Below are 24975 nucleotides of genomic sequence, written 5' to 3' on the forward strand. Positions count from 1 at the left end.
TTAAGCATTAAACATTAACCAATCGAATGAAGCAGTTAAAGAGTTGAAACTTTTTATCTTCCGTTTAACTACGTATGATGAGGTAGTATATGTGTATAGATGTCAGCATACATAATTACCTTAGTTTGGATGCTGCCAGTGTACTAGCCTATGCTGTCACTGAATCTTTCAGTCTTATGCAGATCATACTCAATAGTTAAGGTGAGCTACAAAATCTTTTGGCTTTTTAGTAAATGAAGCAGTCATCTTTTTGAACACCACTGTAAGCTGTTTGATAGTGTATCACAGTAACCATGGTAACTGCAAGGTGACGGAAATGTGCAATATGAACTGCAGGAGGTGTCAAGATTATTAAATGTACAGCTTTAGGAGACATACAAACATGTTTATTCAGAAGCAATGCTGTTGACTGTACTGATACATACAGTTACACTGTTATCTGGATGGTACAATGTCATGTGTATGGAGTAATGCTTGTCGTAAGAGTCGACTAATGGGATCCGTTGGTCAGGCTAGCTGACTTGGTTGATGCATGTCATCATATCCCAATTGAGTGGAGCGATGTTCATGATGTAAATCACTGGATTGTCTGGTTCAGACTCCATTTCTTACAGCCCACCGTCACATAGCTGGAATATTGCTGAGTTAAACAACAAACAAACAGTACTGAGTAATGGGGTACTGGTGGCCCTGTCATGTTAAGCCCCAAAATTTGCCATGCAGAGTTGCGTACTCTCAGTGTTCCAGAAACACATGATTGTTGCTTCGAGTCCCAAGATTTGCCTTGATTATGTTTCCAGCTTTGTCAGTACCACACCCTTAGTTGGTTTCACCGAAGTGGTAAACGTCTAACACCTGGATGACTTGGGGCTTTCCTTCCACATCAAGCTGACACACAGTGATATAACTGGAATACTGTTCAAAGCAGCGTTAAACTTCATCCCAACTCACCTAATACCATTTTCTCAAACAAAGTCGCTTCAGATACACATTTTGCGTACATATGCATCGGACTATTTCCTAATAATTGCAGACATGTTTTTTCACACAACCCTGATTTAGTTCACTTGACGAAATTATCTTCATTTAAGTTACTGTATAAACGTGTGTGGGGGAGAATGAATGCATGAAACATCATGGGAGTGATGTAGGTCACATTAGACTTGTGTATGTAACAGATATACCACATGTGGCAGTTTATGTATGAGTGAATAATACATTCAAACAAAACTGTGGTTCTATGTGGACTTTATTGAAATATTATAAAGATATATAACAGGGGAACATGATTGGATGGGCGTTATAAAAGACGTGCACACGCTATGGTAGGCGGGATATTTTAGCTAACAATTTGCACAAGCACAAAGGTAGAAGTGTTGTACTGTACAAGAGTTTGTCAAAACTGCACTGTGGGTGTTTGTTATTAGCTTTGACCTTAATACAGCATAAAACTACAGGGAAAGACATGATTAATGCTAATTGATCATGTTTGGGGGCATGGGTGGCCCAGTCATCTAAGGTGCTGCGATTAGCTGTGCAGAGTTGCATCCCTTGGGCACGCCAGAAACCTATGATTGTGGTTTCAAATCCCAAATCGCCCTGATTATGTTTCTAGGTTTGTCAGCACCATACCCGTGCTTGTGGATTTCACCGAAGTGGTAAACGTCTGAGACCTGCATAACTTCAGGCTTTCCTCCCACATTAAGCTGACACGCTGTGATGTAACTGGAATACTGTTAAAAAACTCACTCACTCACTCACTCTTATAAAAAATTGGTAATATCATCAAAATGTCCAGGTGATATTTGTCACAGCTGATGAACCTTTTTTTGTATTATCTCCTGCCTACTTGTGTATTGACCAAGAAAATCCACATGGCCAGAAGAATAGTTGGTGTGGCCTGATAATTAAATATTATTTTGTGCAAGATTTATGTCATGTCCAAGTAACAAGCTTTATGGGTACTTTCTGGTCCTTGACAATGTGTGCAGCCCCTGTGTAGTATCCTAGCGACTGTATGAAGAGTCTTCATACAGTCGCTAGGATACTACACAGGGGCTGCAGACAATGGTTTATTTATTGGTAGCTGGTAGTAACCATGGTAGCCACAATGTTTTGTAGAACTGTGATGCGTTTTGAACAGTGTGAATCCTCCAGACGATGGATCTGCCCAATGTTGTTGTATAGAAAAGCATGGTAGTTCGATGGTTGATGAATCTTATATTTGAGAAGCATGGGTCTGTGTTTACAAAAAAGCACTGTTGTTTCTAATAGTCGGAATATGTTGGCATGATTCTGATTTAGGCAAAAAAAAAGAAGTTTGGGTTCTCAGGCACCGCCCGCATCATCATAAAGTCTGCTGCACATTTTGTAATATTTCCATTTTCAAAAAAAATATAAAATCCAAATACTTAAAAACAATGTGATCCAATATACCACGTAGTTCCTTTACTGTGTATCTCGTGTTATGGTCATGGCGGCAATAGGAGTTTGTATGCTTTCCCAGGTTGATGGTACACAACTGTTTATTTGGTTATATACATTCAACAAGCAAAACAAAAACACCTCCGCCCACACTGTATTTGCAAAAGTCAGTGTCTGAGAACCAATTCTTTTATTTTTTAAGTCTCAGTTTCAGATATACATATTTTCCTGTTTTCAACTGATATGATTTGCCAATGTGTCAATGAATTGCAAATTTACATCTGAACATAAGGAACATGATATGCCTACTTACGTATTTATTCAAGTCTTTAATTATCTATGGATTTTTAAAACTTCTCGCCAATTGAGAAACAATAAGTAGTAGAGATGATGGGGTTTCTGCCGCAACCCACTCCGGACCAGGCCCAGACCCTGACAATGCTTCTATGGAGGTCTTATGTGTATGTTAATTATGTGATAACGATCCAGGGATCGTCATGTATCAAGGAAACATTTAAGCCAAATTGTAATGAAAATATTCTCTATTATTTTTACTCATACGCATACCATTATTTTGGACAAAGTGATATTCAAATTTTTTACTAAGTTCTTCATACATTTTACAAGGAGACCAAACTGTATACTCTTCTTCGAAATTGGAAAGACAACATGGATAACCATATTTGGATGGCTTGGCTCTGATTGGATAGATCTATGAGAATTAGCCTGTTAACCAGAGAGTAAAACACGAACTACCTGATAGCAATGACCTCTTTAAGCCAGGCCACACAGAACTTGAAAAATGGTGCAGATAAAATATATAATATGTATCGAATAGTTACTTGGGAATTATAATATGTATTGATGTGTGAGGTAAGCATATCTTGACACCCATACCGAATATTCACTACCAAAGATGTGCTAGAAGTACTTGAGATATTAGGACACCAACATGTCCAAGGTGAAGTCCCTTGTGAATAACAAAGTGTTGAAGTAGAGGTCTGTGGGTCCCTATTCTAATTCCGACTACAGATATCAGTGAAACCATGTTAACTTGAACCCAGCATGTTGAATTTCTTTAACATGAGGTGCAGGAAATAGTGTTTTGTCAATTGGACATATCTGTGATGCTGGACGTTCATGAATGAATAAAGAGAATAAACTCAAGTGTTACTTTCACATAACATATATACATGATATATATATACGATTTATTAACAATTCAACAACACATAGATCTAATATATCAGTATATACAATTTCAACCTATTGGGATGTTGGTTTACTAACTTGGATTTTGAACGGTTTCACACTGTATAACAAGCCTTATGAGGGGGCACAGGTGGCCCAGTCGTCTAAGGCGCCGCAATTCGCTGTGCAGAGTTGTGTCCCTTGGGCACACCAGAATCCTATGATTGTGGGTTTGAATCCCAGTTCGCCCCGATTATGTTTCTAGGTTTGTCAGCACCATACCTGTGCTCATAAACTTCTGAGACCTGCATCGCTCTGGGCTTTCCTCCCACATTAAGCTGACACGCCGTGATATAACTGGAATACTGTTAAAAGCTGCGTTAAACCCAACTCACTCACTCTAGCCTTGTGTCTAGTGTTACATGGTCGGTGGTGGGTCAAAGTCTGTCAATTTTGGTCCACAAAGTGATATACTGATAAGTCTGTCCAGTGTCTCCGTCGCTAATCATTGAGGTCACTTTATTGTCCTAGCAGAATCCTTACTGGCCCTGGTCTAGTATCAGCACAACGCTGGTCTTAGGGTCCATTTGACTTTTACTGTCAAGATGTATCATACTTCCAGTTAGCCACAGTACCATGTGACCTCATTTCGCCACGTCCCTGCAGCTCGAGAATGACGAGACTGGAACCTGAGACGATGGTGACATGGTAAATTCTAGTACCTCTGTTAATGTGTAGAATGGATCAATGAACGCAATTATCTTCCCACAACAATTATTAAAATGACGCCTTTTCCAAAAGCATTTTTTGTGTGATACGGAAGTTTTTTTTATGGAATTATCATAAATGACAACATTGTTTTCAGATTAGACATCCACTGCTTGTGATGTTGTCAATGACTTGTATTTGTATATAGTTCTTTCAAGGTTGTACATATAGTACAGACAAGATCTGACAAATGTCGATTTGAATGGTTCAGATTTATTGTGATAGCTGTGTTTTTGTGAGGTCCACAGTTTATGTTATTTGTCAATTGCATCAACCATGGAATTACTGGTAGCCATAATCAAAATATATTCCTGGATGTTCCACCCTGACGATGAGGTCGATTCATTGAAGCATTTCTCATGTTCCACCAATTAAAATGTAATTTGTTTACATTGGGCTAAAAAAATAATAACCTTGGTTCTCAGGCAACGCTCACATCATCATAAAGACGGCTGCCTGTTTCGTTTATATTTCCGTTTTTGGAAAAACAATAAAATCCTTAAATATTCCAAGTCCAACGGCAGTCAAATACTGTATTCTAGTATTTTACTCATCAAGGCATAGATTTATGTAGGGAGGCCCTTTTCCAGGTTGTACACACAACTGTTTATTTGGTTACATACTAGTTTGAAAAATAAAAAAAAACCCCAAAAACTGCCGACCCGCACTATATTTTCAAAAGCCATTGCCTGAGAACCAATTCTTTATTTGTTTAAGCCTTTATAATGCAATTCAGATCTCTTACAGATTGGTGTTGAGATGGTGTAAGATTGTATTTCTGACACATTCTTATCTTCAGATGGTAATTTCTAAGATGAGCATCATTCCTGTTTACAGATTCCACTGAACATGCTAAATTTGTCCTGACAATATCATGTTTTGTTTACAAGATATTTAAGAAAAGGTCAAACAAGTCATGGCATTTCAAAACTTTGTTGCATGAAGCTCTGACATGCAGCATGTTGAATATTCAGTTATTACACAGAAATGACATATTGAACGTTGTACAAAGCTATCTTGGAAAGCACGAGAAAGCTGCCTTCTGATTGGTCATTCCATTGGTCGGTCAAAGTTCGCGCAAGGTCGGTCTGACGTGACCCGTACTGGGATGTCCTCAGATCTTTGTTTAGCGGTAGCGAGAACTAAGATCTTATTTTAATGAGATTGGACAAAGGATGTAGCCTGTAATTAAGAAACTCTGGATCGAACAAACTGGTGACTGATATCATGAGCAACATCCCATGCTGTCGGGGTACAACATGCAAGCAGCTAAGTCACAGAGCTCGGGGCACAGTCAAACCCGGAATCCTGAATATGACCGTTTTCGTGTATTGGAGATTTCAGTCATTGTTCTGGGATTGCTCTGTGGGACGAGGCCCAGGGTTCATAATCCATGGTGCCCTCTCTCAACTGTATCATTCTATGCCTTATTGTGATACAGATGTCACTCCCAATGTCTGTTGTGCTAAAAACACTGTTTTAATTTCTCCACTGGGAATATATTCAACACTGTGCCATGATTGTACACGTATAAATGGAATGAAAACATTGGTTGTACATTTGTTTGAAATGTATACATGCATGTGAATAAATTTATTTTGAAATGAGAAATTTATTTTATATCCGTAATTGAAACTGGATAATCTCAGCCATTGAGATTTTACATTTTGCATAGACCCCAACAATTGCAGGGTGGTAGATCCCAGCACGCCACGTTCATGTCCAGCACGCAGTCATCCAGGTCACACCTGTTAAACCACCATGTCTGGAGGAATCTTCTCATATTGGAAGTCGGGGGCACGGGTGGCACAGTCGTCCTAGGTGATCACGGGTGGCACAGTTGTCGCAATTCGCTGTGAAAAGTTGCGTCCCCTGGGCATGCCAGAAACTAGGATTGTTCGTTTAACTTCTGGTCTGCCCTGATTATGTTTCTAGTTTTATCAGCACCATACCCGTGGGTTTCACACAAGTGATAAACATCTGAGACCTGCATCACTATGGAGTTTCCTCCCTCACTGAGCTGTCACTGTGATATAACAGGCATCCTCTTCAAAGCAGCATTAAACCCAAGTCACTCACTCGTACGTATTGAAGTCACTGCTCCAGATTTCTGATTCAGGTCACAAGTCAAAGTAATGGCAAGTGATTATTGTTTATTTCATACTTGATATTTGACAATAACATTCTGTACATTTTTCTCATACAGGGGACATATTTACAAAGGACTGTATAGATGTAATACTTGACATCGACCCTCACTGCGGCTCAATCACAAGTGGCTGTCTGACCTTGGGCTTGTTGGGATTGTTCTCCAGTAACCAGTCAGCAAGCCAGATCTGGAAATGAAAGGACAGTTTTAGACACTGTCAAAAGGCATAACAGCATTTAGTAAATGCACTCACTGTTGTTAGTTCCAGTGTTGTGTCAAAATCACTTCCAGTCCTTTATACTGAAGGTGCCAGCTCTACAAAACATTAGATGTGCTGGGACTGTTTCTAGCCAACAGGCCACATGGTTCCCCATTCATGTACTGACGGGGCACTGGTGGCCAAGTTGTCTGAGGCGCCACGATTCGCTGTGCAGAGTTGAGTCCCTTGGGCACACCACAAACCTATGATTGAGGGTTTAAATCCCGATTCGCCCCGATTATGTTTCTAGGTTTGTCAGCACCATACCCGTGCTCGTGGGTTTCACCGAAGTGGTAAATGTCCGAGACCTGCATCACTTCGGGCTTTCCTCCCACATAAAGCTGACATGACGTTTTATAACTGGAATACTGTTAAAAGCGGCGTTAAACCCAACTCTCTCACTCATGTACTGACATAGTTCTTTCACTGCTAAATACAATTACATCCAATTTTTACTTCAAAATCAATAACAATGTAGTTGCATTCTGCTAAAGAATGTTCTTGAAAATACTTGAAAGTTCCAAGATTGTTCTATTGTAACCCTGGTTTGTCAACACAACACTGTATGATGGATTGTATCAGGGCACATGTATTCTACAACAATGAATTTCATCCTGCAACGACTTACCACAGGGTCCTTGGGCTTCTGCTTGCAGAGATTTGTCAGCCCCTTGAGGAGGGTTGGGTTGACAGCTCTGGACAAATAGTCTTTGGCTGCTTGGCCAGTGGCAACTGGTTCTACCACACCTGGAACACAAAGTGGTTTAAGTCTTTGAAAGGCATTTCGAAGTAATACACATAAGGAAGAGAATTTATGGATGTTAACTTCTTTATTTTGAGGAACACAACGTTTCAGAGTTTTTACTTACTCCTTCATGACCTAATATGGTTTTAGTCTTCATTTACACAACCCCGATACAACAGAACCAGGACGTTCCAGACCTTATGTACCCCAGACAACCTTACAATTGATTACAGTTTGAAAGTTTTTGAAGTCTGTATATCACTCTGCAACTTCAGCTGCTAGTCTGAACCAGGAGTCCAGTAAAATTCCCTTTGGTCTGGTAAACTCATCTTATGAGTCCATATGCAGGTAAGCCTTAAAATCTGGTTGTATGAAAAAGTGTTGTATTTTTAGATGAATTCCTTCTCCATAATTTTTAACAACGCTTCTTTCATTGATTATGAATAAAAAGGCTTTACATACTGTCGGGAAAGAAGAATCGGATTTCTCTCTGTGCACTGGAGAAGCTGTCACTACCATGAAGTGCATTCCTCTGATCATCGGTGCCATAGATGGCCCTCAAACTGAAACACATATATAAAATGTTAGAACACAATGATATATTTTGTATGTTTGTTTTTTATTGCCACATTCAGCAATATTCCAGCTATATGACGGCGGTCTGTAACTTATTGAATCTGGACCAGACAATCCAGTGATTGACATCATGAGCATCGATCCACGCAATTGGGATACGATGACATGCATCAACTAAGTCAGCGAGCCTGACCATCGATCCCATTAGTTGCCTCTTACAAGTATAGTCGCCTTTTACGGCAAGTATTGGTTGCTGAAGACCTATTCTACCCCAGCTTTGCTTAAGGTCACTTTGAAGAGTAGTTTCACTGTCAGCTTAATCATTTTGGATAGATAGTCCAAAGTGATGGAATCAAAGACCACAATCAGTGCAAATCTCAGATTTTGACCAATAATCACCGTTTTCAGTTTTTAGACCAAGAAAACGTCATACATGACAAGTTCATATCAGACAAAGCTGCAACAAATTATTGCCCAATGTGAGTGAGTGAGTTAAAATTTAACATCGCATCGGCATTATAGGCCTTGGCATGTCTGTTGCTGAAGGATGATTACAATATTACCGGTACATACCAATCTGGATGTGTCTGCCTGGCTTTTAGTGTGTTTGTTGGACCAACAAGTTCCCTCCAGTAGGAGATGGCTCGGTCTCTCGCCAGGACAAGTGCAATGATTGGTCCACTGCTCATGTATGCCACAAGACTTGGGAAGAACAGTTTCCCATAGTGTTCTGCATAGAAGTCACTGGCTTGTTCTGGTGTGAGGTGGACTCTTCTTTTCTGAAGAAAATATACATAAAACAAATTATATTAATTTTTAATGAATAAAAGATTATTATTGATAAAAAGTATTTAAATGCATTTCCATGTGCCCACACATATTTGGAAAAGCACACCCATCAATCACAACTGAAATGAAATCCTAAATAATCTAATAGTAACATACAATGGTTGATGCTCAGTGACAATCAAGTACATTGCTTCCTAGGGGAGGTTGTCATTGATTGGAAATTTCAGTATCGGTACACTGACTCAAAGGTATCACAATATATTGATTAATAGGAAAAATAATTATTCTTGACATGTACAGACATGCCATTAAGAAACATAATGCTAATATGAACTAGATGCTGCACCTATAGAATACAGTACCACATCTTCCATTAAATATTTCATTAAATTAATGATCCGTTAAATGTTTTTACATTGAATTTTCATCCTTTGCTTTGTACATGTGGATGTTAATCATGATCATCTTTATAAATATAAACATTTCTGTGTGAAATATTAATTCAATATCATTACATCCATAACAATATACAACATCCCAAATTGCTCCATCAAGTCTGATGTTACAAAAGTGCAGCAAACACAATAATGTCAACAAAACATGTTTGGACACTGACATTGTTTTGAACCATTGACACACATTGATTTCATTGAAATGAATTGTTTAGCTATGGCAGGTTGAAGTATGACACATTACTGTAGGTTAAATTATACATACATTTCTACCCTTAGGCCTATTAGCTGCTGTGTTGATTATATTTTGATGCTGCATATTACTCTACTATTTAGGTTCAAAATTTGCAATGATTATTACATAATTATATAACTAGAGATGACATAGATCTATATGTGAAGGCAATACAGAGCTTCAGATAAGCTGCGTATCTGTGTAAAATACGCATCAGAAAGGCAGAAATACACAGTAAAATCAAATCAAAGCGTAACAAATACGCAACGAACATTACAGATAAGCTACCCAAAAAAAACGCTTGTGCATATCATCAAAATATTGTGAAGTAACCCTGCGTATTCGATTAGCAAATCAGCAACTTATATTGAAATTATAAACGGGCATTCCGTCAACCTTGCCAAACTCCACGATGACAGTTACATCATGATCATTTGCCATCACTCTTACTGGTGGAAATATCGTGGTATTTTTGAGTCCTATAAAGCTCTTGAACCCACATGACACCAGTTTGCAGGGACTAAATGAATAGTGTTTATAAATATTTAACTTAAATACCCACATGTGTATAAACTAGTGGGTAACAGAAATTTGAATACCCAGATAAAATTACTGATACCCAATGATTTTAAAATGCATTGGTAAAATACCCACAACACCATAAGCTTATCTGGAGCTCTGCAATATTTCCATACATATTTGTACTAAACACTGTATTTTGATGATACACAGTTGTCAAGAAGCAACTGTTAATAACAATCACATATTTAATGTTTTATACAACACCGTATCAGCCATGGTAACTTAGGTAAACATTTAACAAATTACCACGTAAGTAAATTACACCATTTCTAATAGAGACTTCACAACGATTCCAAATTTCGAATAAGAAGCATAAGAGCCAGAAAAAGAAAATGTTACCTGAAGAACTGCAAAACCTGATCTGAGTATTATATCCTCTATTTCTTCTGCTTTGTATGTTGAATCTGGCTTGATAATCGCCAGTGTTCTCTCTACATAAATGTGTGGAGCTTCCATAGTGATCGGTTCGTCGTTTTCTCCAGTCATTTTCTCAGATCCCGTTCACAGCCTTTTTCTTCTCAACTTCTCCAAACCACGCTGTCGCTTAGCGACAGTATTGTGATCTCTTCCGGTATAACGAGATTCCATGAGAGTCACGTGACATTTCAAAACATGGCGGCAGCTCGTCGCGTCCGTAGTCACCAGAAAATAGATAGCACTTTCTTTCAATTTTCGCGTTGAACATATTTTTCAACAAAGTACCGTTGCATGGTAAATCCTTCTGTTAATTGTGTTATCGTTTTAATTGTACCGCTTGTTACAGTATTGTAGCTGGTCGGTTAGAGAACATATTTAGTTTGTTGTGTTGATCTACTTGTTGAAACCAGCATCCGTTCTGACATGTTGACATGTCAATCTGTGTCTTCCACATTATTTATCTTTATGTTCTTGTACTCCATATGACCACAACTCCAAATGACTGTCATATCTATATTTAATGTGACGACAAATTAAAGCAAAATTAGCAACTAACAATTATATTAAAATTCTGACAATTTGGAACATTTAATAAAACTGAAATAGCAAGGTGGACAGAGATTCATCCATCCATATGAATCTATGTCAGTAGGATAGACTGGTCTGCCCTGTTTTAATCAATCCTTAACACTGAAAAATAATTAACCAATGAATCAGCTGGTTAGCTGAAAGCTTTTTCAGCTTGTTTGTACATATCAATAATATGTCTGGATATAGATCTAACGATCACCAACTATTGGACTAGCCATGCTGATCAAAATTATTTTATTTGCTTACCACAAGAATATCATGGCCTCCATTTACAAAATGACCACAACATCAATGTTTACTGAGTCAAAATTATGTCATAAGCATCACCAGAATAGGGAACACCAGGCTAATAATGATATTTAAGATGTAACACTTGTAAAGAATGTACATAATTGGCTGAACCTATGTAAAGTTATTATGGATTATAGATAATAGTTATAGTCCACCATTGTATACATTTAAGTTTATACCTCATTTGTCATTTTTTCGTGTACTTTGCATGTAGGTGAGTTGTATTCAACATCAACTGGGTTTAATTCTTATCCTTCATGTCCTGTGTGAGCCACTTCTCTGACATTGATGCATTTGCAGGTGACAGCTGAAAAATGGACGACTTTGATCTGGATGATCTCCTTGCTGAAGGTAAGAACTCAGATTTCATGTCATCCAAATTCAAGTGATGTGGTTATTATGAATATTTACTCAGTTTTGAAATTATGCATGACTGTCAAGGGGTCTGTGTTATGATCTTTTTTGAGTCTTGTGTCAAAAAATGCAGATTTAAAGCTTTATGGGGCCCTGGATTCAAATACTATGACAGATTATTACCATGATTACAAGGGCCACTGGACACCTATCTTCCTATAAACAAACTGAGGTTAATATTGAGTATACATTGATATAATTTTGTGCATTTGTCATATTTATTATATCCCCGACCTTTTAGGTATATAGTTGAACCAAGGTTTCACGTCCGTCCGAAAACTTTGTCCTCGGGATTTCTCTTAAACTATTCAGTGGATTCATCTCAAACTTAGTACATATAATCTGTGTCATATGGAGGGGTGCAGTCAAAAGAAAAAATTAATTTTCCATTTTTTAATGAATTTTTTCAAACCCTAACCCTATCCATTATTTAATTTGAAACTACTGACACACTAGGCGGGTCGGGGGTATTAGCATGATTAGTGAGCCACGCTCACTTTTGCCCTTGTTAGTTCAGTAGTACCTGGTATGTGTTTGTCATCATGCAATGTAGATGTATTAGTATTACATGTGCTGAGTTGTTCTTTCATTGCATGTCCAGGGCCTCCTGTGCAGAAGAAGAAACCAGTTCAGAAGGTAGGGAACCAGATAAGAAGTGCTTAGAATTGCATGTTCTTTTTTTCTTTTAACCAGTCAATTTTGGAGGTTAGAATAATTTTAAATGTACACTGTATAATGATGCATTAACACATGGGTGCCGTTGTAAAAACAACCTTAGCACTACGACTGTTGTAAGTCTGTGTTAAGGTATGGGAGTTACGATCACCTTAGCACTAAGATCGCTTTGTACAACTGCAATATGATAAATCTGCATCATTTGTTTTTTAGGAATAAGGATTCTAGGGAATGATCATCCTCCTTTTTAAGAGTAAATGACACCCTTTTATGTTACTGGTGGGCCCTAAGGAACCGCCCTTTTCACCCACTAGAATCTTCATCAGGATGATGTAGCATGTTCAAGACTTGTTTGTGTTAGATATGTTTTCGAAATGATGTTGATCCCAAGTGTTTCAGTGATTTGATGTGGTAGGAGTGTACAATGTGAATTGTAGGCTACTGTTGTTAGATTCTGTGAAATGTAGGAAATTACATATTCACCATGATATTTTTAATGAAGTCCTATCAAACTTGGTGTGTCTTTTCAGGCTCCTTCAAAGAGAGGTGGGAAAAGGTAAGAAAGACGCTTATTAGCATGATGGTGATTTATGATACTGAAAGTACGTGATTAGCTTATATAAGATAGCTCCACGATAAGTCGCATAGAACAATGTTTGTTGTTTAACGCCGCACTCAGCAATATTCCAGCTGTAAATAATCAAGTCTGGACCAGACAATTGGGATACAATGACATGCATCAACCAAGTCAGCGAGCCTGGCCACCCAATCCCATTAGTCGCCTCTTACGACAAGCATAGTCACTTTTTACGGCAAGCATGGGTTGCTGAAGAACTATTCTACCCCGGATCTTCAGGGGTACAAAGAACAATGAAAAACGAAGCATGGTTTATTTCACACTAAAACATTGTGTTATTACGAAGTCATTTTTGGAGATTCGAACATGCGCTCGCAACTTTATTTTTGAGAGGGAAGTGTCCAGTGAGTTGTTCCCCAAAGATATAGCTGGACAGTGCAGATAAACGCAATGGCAAAACGATCGCATCCAAAAGTGGGAGAGATATTACAATCGGTATTGGGAGAAAAGGTACAGATAATCGATGTGAAACATGTGAGAATATACAAGAAAGACCAAATTTAACCCCCTTTTCGTAAATTGGACTTGTCGAACCTTTCCGCAGTTGGATTCTATTGCAGGAGTCATCATTATTTATTTAAATACTGGTAAATATATTTTAAGTGTGTACTTTTTACTAACATCGTTAAAGAGGCTGTACCGGTACTTAATGTTGATGTCTCATATAAGAAATAAATGAAGTGTTGGGGTTATTTATCGTACAATAAAACACTGCAGGGAGAATAAACCACTGTTTTATTGTACAATAAACAACCCCCACCCATCGTTTATTTCTTAAGTATTGTCTTCAACCAAAAGACCATATCTAGTTATTCCAGATCATGTTTTGCAATGAATGTTTTAAATGGTCTCAAGAAAAAGTAACATCAATCCCCAGTAATACAAAATTTCACTTCAATATGAACACTTTAAATATCTATGTCATCCGTGTAAATACAACATGGGAACAAAGAAGTTTAAGCTACAGAGATAAATGCTTTTGAGTGATTTGGGCTAAAAGCTGCTATGGACAGTATTCCATTTATATCACGGCGTGTCAGCTTAATGTGGGAGGAAAGACTGATGTGATGGAGACGTTTACCACTTTAAAACCCACGAGCAGTTTGGTGACTCTAGAGATTACTTGCAGTGCTCTTGATGAAGATTTCTACAGTAACCTGGCGTCTCAGGCAGGAGAGGATGCAGATTCTGAAGTGTCCGATGTTGATGCTAAGCAGATGGCAAGAGACTTGGGGGTAAGTTGAAAGTCAAATACTGTGAAGGAAATCAAATAGTCGATGAACTCACTGGAATTTGATTGTTTGCTCCAATATGTACCTGTCTATGAAGATCAGAGAACACCTCTGTTTCGTAGCAGCTGAACTTTCTGATAATTCGAGGCTTTTAAATATCAGTATTAGTGAGTGAATCATTCGAACCAGCACGTTTGAATTCTTTATCTTAAAATTCACTATTTACAATGTAGAAAAATACATCCACATCAATTTGTTGTTGATATTTTGTACAACCTGTTGTTCAGAGCGCCTTGGCATCTACACCCAGAAGACAGTACAATCAATAGAATATTTATTGTGTCAGTTTTCATTTGTACAAATACAAATTTGAAAATTGAGGTAGTCAAAAATGAAGCAGAATTGTTTTAGAAACTTGGCATTTGAATGCATGCAGCCTTTATTTGTATCAGGCGTTCAGGGTTCGACTAAAGCGACCTCCTATTCCCATGTCGGTGTCCTCATAAGAGAGATATTGTATCAAACTTCAAAGTAAAAGATCTGAATTTTTAAACTTACCCTATCTCACAATGCATTTCTCCTTCTTTCCATCTTGGTGTGGAAACGCCACAGAACAAAGTTTCCAACTTCAAAAAACATTACTTACGAACACATCCCATCATCACCATGGTTATCACCTAAGCAAATGGGTCACCCACTGTAATCCTGTGTATAGCGACCTTACACGACCTGAACACTTGACCTAACCTGCCACATCATTCTTTTTCTCATTGCCACAGTGTGAGAACGAATTTCAGTCAGTAGAGAATAGATTTCATTTTTTGTGTGAGATCTTCCTCCAACAACTACATCACTTCTACAGCAGAAGATGGGTACTGACAATTAAAAACGCCCAGTCTGTAAGAAATACAGACAAACTTTTTCATCCTACGATCCGCAAGTTTTATGCTGTGATTGCTGTGGTCTATGTTAACCTCCTTGCCATTGCTCCCAGTGTTCCCAACTGTCGGAGGAAGCTTTTCCGATTTATATACGAAGTGCCACAATCTCATTAAAATCAGATCTAATTTCTCGCTGCCGTTAAACAAAGATCTGAGGACATCCCATTACGGGTGATGTCAGAAGGACCTTTCGCAAACTTTGACCGATCACTGAAATGACAAACGTCAGCCAATTAGAAAGCAGTTTTCTCGAGCTTTATGGTACTTGTTTTAACCTGGCGACTTCCATTTCAGACTACGCTTGAAAAATATGTTGACACAGTTCTCAATTAAAATTTTGAAAACTGACCAAACGAACATTCCGGAATGTCTAATATATGGTTGAGATTGTATGACAGTACTTCCCATGAACTGTGCAACGCCTCCTCCGTTCAAATGTTTATCCCACGGAAGCGAGAGATAGATGATAATTTTGACGGAATCAGTCGTACGGGCCGTAACTGTCATCCGGAATACCCGTGTTAACGTTTTTGAGGTTGCATGATGAGAGAACACATTCCGACTGTCACTTTCAGGATCTGGTAAGCGACGCTTTGATTGGTTGGATGAAAGGTCGTTCTGACATGACCCGTATTGGGATGTCCTCAGATCTTTGTTTAGCGATAGTGAGAACTAAGATCTTTTTTAATGAGATTGGAAGTGCCAGAAACGCAGTCGACCAGCATTGCAAGGGACACAGAACACTGTCATCATCGAAAAAGTTGAAGAGAGTTACTAAAACGGCCATTCACTCCAAAGTTGCAGTCATCAAACAATTGAATGATTGACAGTGATACTCTAAGAAAAGACATTGATCCAGGAAGTCTGAGCATTCACATAAAGATAAAGAAAGACGAATCTACATTGCACTAGAGAGAGCAGTCGTTCCGACTCTTAGGATCACTGTCGACCTTTTGAACACTTCTTCACTCAAGGGCAAGGCCGATCCAAATCAACATTTGAATCACCATCGATACAAGGATAGATCTCAATCTTCAGATTTGGATCCACAGAGTATCAACATTCATCCGAGGATCTCCATCAACACAGTGACTACATGGATCGGCATCACACCGGATATAACGTTATACAGATCGCCTACTACTACGATATACGCCTCCAAGACAGTGACACCAAGATCAACATCGTTACCCGTATCAACGTCAACATTCATCACACACTCGACGCACCTCCCCATTGATACTGCTCCATTGCCTGATTGTACACAATTTCCCCATCCCATGGACGCCCCTGAAGGATCCGCCCAGTACTCAACCTTTGCCTACATTGTAGGATCATCAGGACCAACTGGTCCTCTCATTCACTGAGTTTGTCACTTCTGCAGGCTAGACTATGGCCTTACAACATAGGACTGGCCAGCCGACCTTGCCTCCTCGGGACACCACAGCTATTTCGGCACTCTCTACTCATGATGCTCCTCCTGCCACTACACATCTGTCTCACCTAGACGCTACAACACAGCCAGATGTGGCCCCATGTATGGCACTGGCCATAGACGAAAAGAAGTTCCACATCACAACTTGGAATTCAAGGCAGTCATTCAGGCGTGTCCAGTGCCGAGATCAGCTGAAGGTGCCACCAGATGCAGCATTTCAGCGGTGTCCTAAGCTCTTACCTGCTCACATCTGCATTACCCTATCTCACACGCTGCATGTCCTCCCAGCCATCCCTACATCACAGCTCCTCTAGCCTGTCAGCTCAAAGAAAGAGAAGGATGTGGCAGGGGTAGTCAAATGATCATGGGATTACAGTGTATGACCCATTTGTTTGGGTGGTGACCATGGTGATGCTGGGATGTGTTCGGGTTTTAGAAGCTGGAAACTTTGTTCAAGCACATTTCCACATAAGGATAGTGTGAGATAGGACAAGTATATGAATATACAATTTGATGTAAATTTCCAAATTTAATGAGACTGTGTGAAGTCTACTCAGTACCTAATATTCAGCATATGCTCATTAAATAAGGCCCCCAAATATGTGTATGTTTTCTCACTTACCTGACCAACCTTTATCTGCAACTTAATGCATCCCTCACCAGACAGGAAACAATATTAATCAAGCTGATGTATTTTCAGGGCTTGGATGACATGGATGCCGATCTGTTCGGAGAGCAGCTGCCGAAAAAGAAAGGAAGCATCAAAAGCGGAAGTGGACGATCTGGTAAACAGACGACACCTCGTAGAACTCGTACACCGCGCTCAAACAGTAACACCCCTCGCTCAGGGGGCAACAAGCCAGGGTCCCCGCAGAGAGTTGCCTCCCCTTCTAGTGACATCCCTACAAGTCCTCGGGGTAACAAGATGAAAAAGAATCCCTCGAAACCCAGCTCCCCACCTCCTCAGATAACCATGCCCAAACCTGGAACAGCTCCTGGGAAGATGACAGGTGAGTGGTGACAGCAGTAGATCCAGTGGTTTATACTGGTCACAGCAACTTTTAACCAGTCCCATTTCAGAACACTAATTGCTAAAACATTATTTAGTGCTTCGACGGAAACAACTTTTTCCCTATTGTTGAAACTCCAGGACTAGGAACTCTTGATGTTTTCAATTGAAATTACTCGAATATTCATTTTAGAATCTGTCATTAATGATGTCTTCATCTTTCTTTCAAAATGTCTGACTTCTTTTTATCAGAATTGTATAAAGAAAGTGAAAACTTAAAGCCTGGACAAGTGAAACCTGAAGATGACCGTCCTCGTACAGTGCCTAAGGCTAAACCAAAGATAGATTTTGGAGGTGAGTGTGACAGTCACAGCATAGTTAATATTTTTGTCTTGTTAAAGTAGGACTAGCTACAATCTCTGAGGACTATTGAAATAATGCGCTTTACCCTTCCGTTCTCTGTCTGTTTTAGTTGCACCCTATTGGCCAGATAGTCTGTGGTTTCCCAATCTACTCCTACTTACCTGATAACAAATCCGACCTTTACTGTCTTGGCCGAACACTCTCCCCTGCCCACACTCCTGACAGCCTCATCCCAACCCAGACATCTCCATTATTCACGTCTGTTTCCAATGCTCCCTCAGGGCCAAGGTTTCTCGGCTAGTGCCACTGACGCAGTCTCCAGGGCAAATCACTCACCTACTCGGTCCCTCTACGATGACCCATCACTCCAGTGGAGGCCACTGTCCTGGCTGACAGAAACATCCCCTTGCTGGTTGCTACTTGCCTTGCGTCCTTCCCCTTCATCATTAGGATAGCCCGAGTTACCCGACTTGCTTCAGTGCCAGAACTCTTCACCTTTCTCAGAGTTCAAGCTGGAGACCCTGAAGGAGAAGTTCCATTCTCCTCAACAGGGTTCTACCCCAGGAGTCACTTGCGCCGGCTTCTATTGAGGTCCTCCCCTTCAGGTTTTGCCTCCTACTGGCCCTTGCCACGGTGTCCGGGTTGGCGTTCTTCAGATTCTTGATGTCAACCTGACTGCCAGTTTCACATCTTGCCGCCTTCTCAGATTGTCGGCCTGGACGATTCCTATAACCTCGTCCACCACGTGTCCACACTGTACAGACGCCAGCATCAGCGTCTCTTCATACCAGCCTCCAACTGTGTCAGTATAGAGGTCTCCTTTTGTCTATTTGGCTTCCATCGTACGAATCATAGTGCTGAGCCTCTGTCTCCAACTGCCAACAACACGTCCGATCATCATGGAGGGATCCTCTAGTCATCAACGACTATCCTTGCCAGCCATCACCTCGGAATGACCTCCAGTGATGACGTCGAGGTGACAGACTCGGTCTCGGTCTCTTTGCCCGGACCCTGCAGTTAACCAACCCCTGATGTCTGTGAAATTTCACGCACTGACATTACTGGTAAATGAGTTCGAAAGTTGGCGTCTTAAATTCATTGTTTACAGAGTTGTGGCCCTTGCTCCTTGATTTTCAACAAAGTGCATAGTGTCTGCAGTGGGAACAACTTTTCTGGGTAATAGATGGGTTTTCAGCAACCCATGCTTGTCGAAACAGACAATTCTGATTGTCGTAAGAGGTGACTAACAGGTTTGGGTGGTCAGGCTCACTGACTCGGTTGATGCATGTCATCGTATCCCAAATGCATGGATCGATGCTCATGATGTCAATCACTGGATTGTCTGGTCCAGACTCGATTATTTACATATAGCTGGAATATTGCTGAGTGCGGCGTTAAACAACAAACAAATATCATGTACATGGTCTAGTTTAGTGTTATGTATTACTGTATTGGTTTTGCAGAGTTTGACGAGGACGACCCACTGGCTGGCCTGGATTTGTCAGAGGATGAATCCTTTGCCCGACGTAAACCAGCTGCCAAACCTGCTCTGAAGCAACAGAAGTCCAGTGAAGAACCCCCAGCCTCACCCCCTGTCGTGGAACCTGTCGGGCCAACCAAGGATCCTCGTAAGTTGCTGTCATGACAAACATCATTTCCTTTCTCAAGAGGCTATGGGACTACCCATTACTGGTCATGTCAGATTGAGAACAATCTTTTGCACGATATGTATGGCAGTACCTCCCATAGGCAGCGGAAAGTCTCTTCTGTTTTAAGTGTTTATCCAATTGAAGCAGTGATAGACAAAGGTTTTTACGGAAACTGTCTTTTTGGAATACCCCATGTTAACCTTTTCATGGTTGCATGATTAGAAATCACATTCTGACCGTCTCTTTTCCGATCTGGTAAGCGACGCTCTGATTGGTTGAAAGAAGGTCGTTCTAACATGACCCAAAATGGGATGTCCTCGGGTGTGTTCGGAGGATATAGTTTTAGAAGCTGGAAACTTTGTTCAAGCACATTTCCACATAAGGATTTAAAGGAAAGGAAGAAATGCATCGTATGAGATTGGATAAGTATTATATATATACAATTTGATGTGAAATTTATAAGTTAATATGATAAAAAAGTTACTTTTAAGTTGACTGAATCATGGTAAGACAGTTTTTAATTGTTGATCTGTGGCAAACACGTTTGGTTTTACATTTTGGACTTTGTTTTCCTCGCTGTGCAGAGTTGCATCCCTTAGCCTTGCCAGGATCTGCTCATGGGTTTAAAGCCTTGTTTTAGTCTTCGATCTGCATGATTTTGTGTCACATTAGGCATGATGAAATATGGTTTAACTTGTACAAAGCAGTGCTTCACTCACTCACAAACAGTATGATTTTACATATTGACAGTCAGCTTGTGCACATATACAAGTGATTCAATTTCCATATGTTTATATACAAATGACTCTACATTGGTATATTTTCTACATTGGTATATTCGTATAGGAATGACCCCATATTCATGTATTCATACACGAGTGACTCCACTTCCTCATGTTCGTTCTTGCTTCAGAATCTCCCAGAAGGAGGAATCTTTATGATCGTCCGCCAACCCGAAGCGGAAGTGGCAAGGAAGATGAGGAGGAGTCGCAGCCGGAGCCAGTAGCAGCTAAACCTAAACCAGGTCCGTGTGGGGACTTTCTTCATTTTCTGATACTGCAGTAATCTAGACTTGCCAAACATTACAGACTTACATGGGCTGTATTTTATGTATTTGTTTCAGGGTTCAGACTAGCTCAGTCCCTTGATTTGCATCTAAAAGAGAGTCAGCTGTACATTGTTTTGTTCCTACAAAATTTCTCAAAGTTTAATTTTAGCACCAGAAAATGATGGAAAGTGCCGTTTGTCAATCTAGATTCAAATTGATCAAGACTAAAAATGCAGTTTCTAATCTTTTCTTATGAGGTCTGTCATATTGTGAATATATGATGTAGTTTAGAGTCAGAGTCTAGAAACTAGGCTTTGATATAGGCAAGTGGACACTCTAGCCTCAAGAAGATCACATTACTTCTCCTCTGTTGGGATTCAAGTTAGAATTGCTCCCCAGCAGCCAAAGCTGGTCGTAGGAGACATAATGAATAAATAAGGTGTTTCTACTGGGTGTCCTGGTGGATGGCAGGTCATAGAGCATTGCTCATGATATCAGTCACTTGTTTGTCCGGTGTAGACTCGATTATTTACAGATGACAATAGTATAGGTGAAATATTAATGAGTATGGTGTTAAACAACAATAAATAAACAAACAAACAAACAAATAAGCTCGTTACTCTCTAGGGCTGGGACAATACACCAATTGTGCGATCCGATACGTATCTGGATACCTTGCTCACGATCCGATACGTATCACGATTCTTGCATGTGCACTTTTCTGTGGTGCGTGAGCCATGTTTGTCTTAGACAGGATGGCCAAATACCTGGCACACTGATGATCTACAGTTCACAGTGTCAAGTATGGCACAATGGATGAAAATATTTATGTTTTCACTACTCATTTTCACCAGTAATTAGTGTTTGGTGTAACATTTATTGAAGAATACATTGAAGGTAAGAATCGCTACTTTTTTCTATGTGTGCGATTGTGATAGATACTTGTACCGAGAAGTAAAAAATCGCGACCCTCCGATCCATCTGTGTAACGTCCCACTCCTATTACTCTTTGCAAATGTTTGTCATTTCTTGATGGCCTTTTATCTGCATGTCCGTGTATGTGAACACTTCCATCAGGTTGAAGATAACAAGGTTCATCTGCTCATGTACACAGCCGATGATGACATTTGTTCTTGGATTTTAATCAAATAAATGAATCATATCTATACCTTTTCTTGTCCAGCTGTAAAGAAAAAAGATGAAGTAATCTTCAGCGATGAAGACGACTTTCTGCTTGGAATGGAGGACAAGCCTGTTAAGAGTATAGAGAAGACTAAGCCCAAGCCTGATGACCTTGAGAACAGCCAGAGGTCAGCCAAGTCATTTATGGATGGGCTGCTTGGGAAAGGTTCAGCAACCCAACAGTTAGAGACGAAAGAAAAGAAAGCATTTACTTTAGACAGTAAATACTCCAAGTCGGAAGGTAAGAAATATTCTTAAAATTAATGTTTTATGGATGTTCTTATTGTAAATTTATTAACTAGCATGATTTCATATTTCGGAAGACTGTCCACATTTTGTCATTTCTCTTTGTTTGTGTTAAGCTGCCAAAGAGGAGGAAGATGACTTTTTGTTCGGGAGTTACCAGCCATCAGTAGCCTCAGGGTCAAGGCCAGGGTCAAGGAGGTCAGTCAGGTGAGTAATGATGGCGATAGTGTTGGGGTAGCCAGTAGTCCTCAGGCCAGCAGGACCAACTCACGTTGAAAACAAAATGTTAGTTTATAATTGAAAGAATAATGTGTGATAAAGGATCCTTTTTTCACACTTAATGTGCATAATTTATACGAATGTAATGATATATCAAACTATCAAACTATTGCAATTGTTTGAATAAAGATAATACTATATCGATAAGGATTTAAAAATATCAATAGTATTGTCAAGAGTATGCATAACAATGGATAGTTTCAATAGTTGCAATTAGTTTTTAATAAAACTTAAATTATGCCAGTTTTTAACCTGCCTGTGTGTTGGTTAGCATGGATTACGACTACTTCAGATTTGAGTTACTTCCCTTTGGGTTCTTTGCTACAGGGAGGAAAATGTCCGACTTTGAGATTGTCAGCAATACTTTTATTAATTTATATTACATTGATAAATATAATTATCAAGCCTTAAAATTTGGTTTACTACTATTACAATACTTTTGCAATAGTGTGGGCTACTATTCAAATACAATTGCAATAGTGAAAACAGCTCGAATAGTCCCCCCAAAGAATTTAACATGTATTAGAAACGAGCAAAACCTTGAGGAAGTGTTAAAATGTTATCAGATGTAATAAAATCATTATTATACTTTGTTCTTTTCAAACACATGCTGTATAGATAAAATATATCCTAAACAAGATCATTTAAGAGGTATTTGGGAAGCAATTTTATTTGAATATAAGAAAGTCTTTAACTAAAGCATGTTTTACTGGTTTTCTTTGGTGCTGTATGTTACAGTACAAAGAAATGATGAACAAGTCCTCTTGGGTCAAGAGATGCACAAAATCTTGAAAAATTGTCCCTTTTCACATGCATGTTTTAGAATGCGTACTACTACTACTACTACTACTACTAATGACCTGTGAAGATCCGGCATAAAATAGGTCTTCAGGAGCCCATGCTTTCAGTAATAGGCGGCTATTCTTGTTGTAAGAGGCAACTAACTGGATCGGGTGGTCAGACTCGCTGACTTAATTGATGCAACTAACTAACTAACTAACTAACTAACTAATCCATGCACTATTATGGGTAAGTGGAGTTTGTGTGGATGTTTACATTTATACAGAAAGTTAGTTATATGCCATACAGATAACAATCATCTACTGGGTATTCCTTTCTCACACATTGTTAAGCACAGGGCCTTGTCCGTGATTCTTTCTTGTATTGGTGAGTGTGAAGATTCTTGAGAAGTGGTGTAGTGTGGTCACGTTTTGGACATGGGGATATAATCATGGCTGCTTTATTCTTGATGTGCTGCAGTTGATCAGTGGGCTTTTTAGGTGCACCTTTTAAAAGAAAACTACAGTAGCCTACTCGAGACATAACCAAGGACAGAACAAGTGTGATAGATAGAAGCAAGTCTTGTCAGATATTTCCCAGATTTTCCCTATGTTCCTGATTGCAAGAAACATACTTTGGAGATGTTATTGAAATGTTTGTCAAGGCCAGGTTCTGTATCAAGTAGGAATCTTTGATCATGTTCTTGAGTGGAATTTTCCGTATTCGACGTAATAAGAGCCCCGCACTAATAAGCGCCCACGGCGATCTTTACTAATATATTGGCTAGTGAACAATCCCAATTAGCACCCCTTCCAATTGATCAATGTACACAAGACTTATTTATTCGTGTATAATACGCACTCGTGTGTTATATGCACCCTTAATGATGGGCAATTAAATTCCACAAAAATAAATCTGTTGTACATAAACATTTCAGGCTGTCAGCATAAACCACGAAATTTATCTCTTAACTCTGCTTTTTTCACCAAAATAATATTCTAATAAGCGCCCCCCTATTTCTAATTTTGAGAATGCCCTGGGCGCTTATTACGTTGAATACGGTATGTAGCACCAACTCTGATGGGTTCAAGTTGGACCTATGAGCACAGATTTTGGTTTTGTCCCCATTTAACTTCAACCTGTTAGAAGTCATCCATCCTTTGATATCATCACAGCAACCAGCTGTTTGTGCAACTGCTTCGGATGCTACTGAGGGGTGTGGCTTGAAGACTTTCATGAGCTGGGAGTCATTATGATGATCCCATTCTTTGTTCATTCTGAAAGTTAGATTAAATATTCTATATTTTAGACCTACCTATCATAGAGAATCTTAATACATGTACTTTGAATACAGGCCTGACCTTAAGTCAGCCTTATTTACATATTTACGATTTTGTATCCAAAGAACTTCAGTAATTAAAAAAAAATGACTTAATTAAAATACTTTACTATGCTACCTTGGTACTTCGCAACAGACAATTATGTGTGCAGCAATCATGGCAATTATTTTCAGGCCATGTGATGTTTCTCTATGATCTATACACAACATTCACTGACTCATTCTACCTAACACTAATGAGTTGAAATTGTTATTCAATGGGAAACATTTTCATTGA

The 24975-nt window shown here is 39.3% G+C and overlaps 2 protein-coding genes across 2 annotated transcripts in view; one reads left to right on the forward strand and one right to left on the reverse strand.

Moving 5' to 3' along the window:
* Positions 1–6523: 6523 nt before the first annotated feature.
* Positions 6524–10724, reverse strand: LOC139468317 (nucleoside diphosphate kinase homolog 5-like). Its single transcript, XM_071250205.1, has 5 exons — positions 10510–10724; positions 8686–8891; positions 7999–8099; positions 7420–7538; positions 6524–6719 (listed from the first exon to the last, which is right to left on the reverse strand). Exons 1-5 carry the CDS (start codon positions 10654–10656, stop codon positions 6639–6641), a joined length of 654 nt encoding a protein of 217 aa, XP_071106306.1. The 5' UTR covers positions 10657–10724; the 3' UTR covers positions 6524–6638.
* A 74-nt stretch (positions 10725–10798) lies between these two features.
* The window catches only part of LOC139468318 (fas-binding factor 1 homolog), a 37626-nt gene continuing 23449 nt past the window's right edge, over positions 10799–24975 (forward strand). The window contains exons 1-11 of the mRNA XM_071250207.1: positions 10799–10881; positions 11770–11820; positions 12485–12519; positions 13089–13114; positions 14325–14430; positions 17504–17813; positions 18065–18166; positions 19639–19803; positions 20738–20848; positions 22056–22295; positions 22417–22507. Of these exons, the coding sequence (XP_071106308.1) occupies positions 11784–11820; positions 12485–12519; positions 13089–13114; positions 14325–14430; positions 17504–17813; positions 18065–18166; positions 19639–19803; positions 20738–20848; positions 22056–22295; positions 22417–22507 (1223 nt within the window). The 5' untranslated portion in view covers positions 10799–10881; positions 11770–11783. The remainder of the gene's footprint in view (positions 10882–11769; positions 11821–12484; positions 12520–13088; positions 13115–14324; positions 14431–17503; positions 17814–18064; positions 18167–19638; positions 19804–20737; positions 20849–22055; positions 22296–22416; positions 22508–24975) is intronic.

The sequence above is a fragment of the Haliotis cracherodii genome, unplaced genomic scaffold (genome assembly GCF_022045235.1).
Source record: "Haliotis cracherodii isolate W230 unplaced genomic scaffold, xgHalCrac1.p SCAF_2, whole genome shotgun sequence".
Classification (NCBI taxonomy): domain Eukaryota; kingdom Metazoa; phylum Mollusca; class Gastropoda; order Lepetellida; family Haliotidae; genus Haliotis; species Haliotis cracherodii.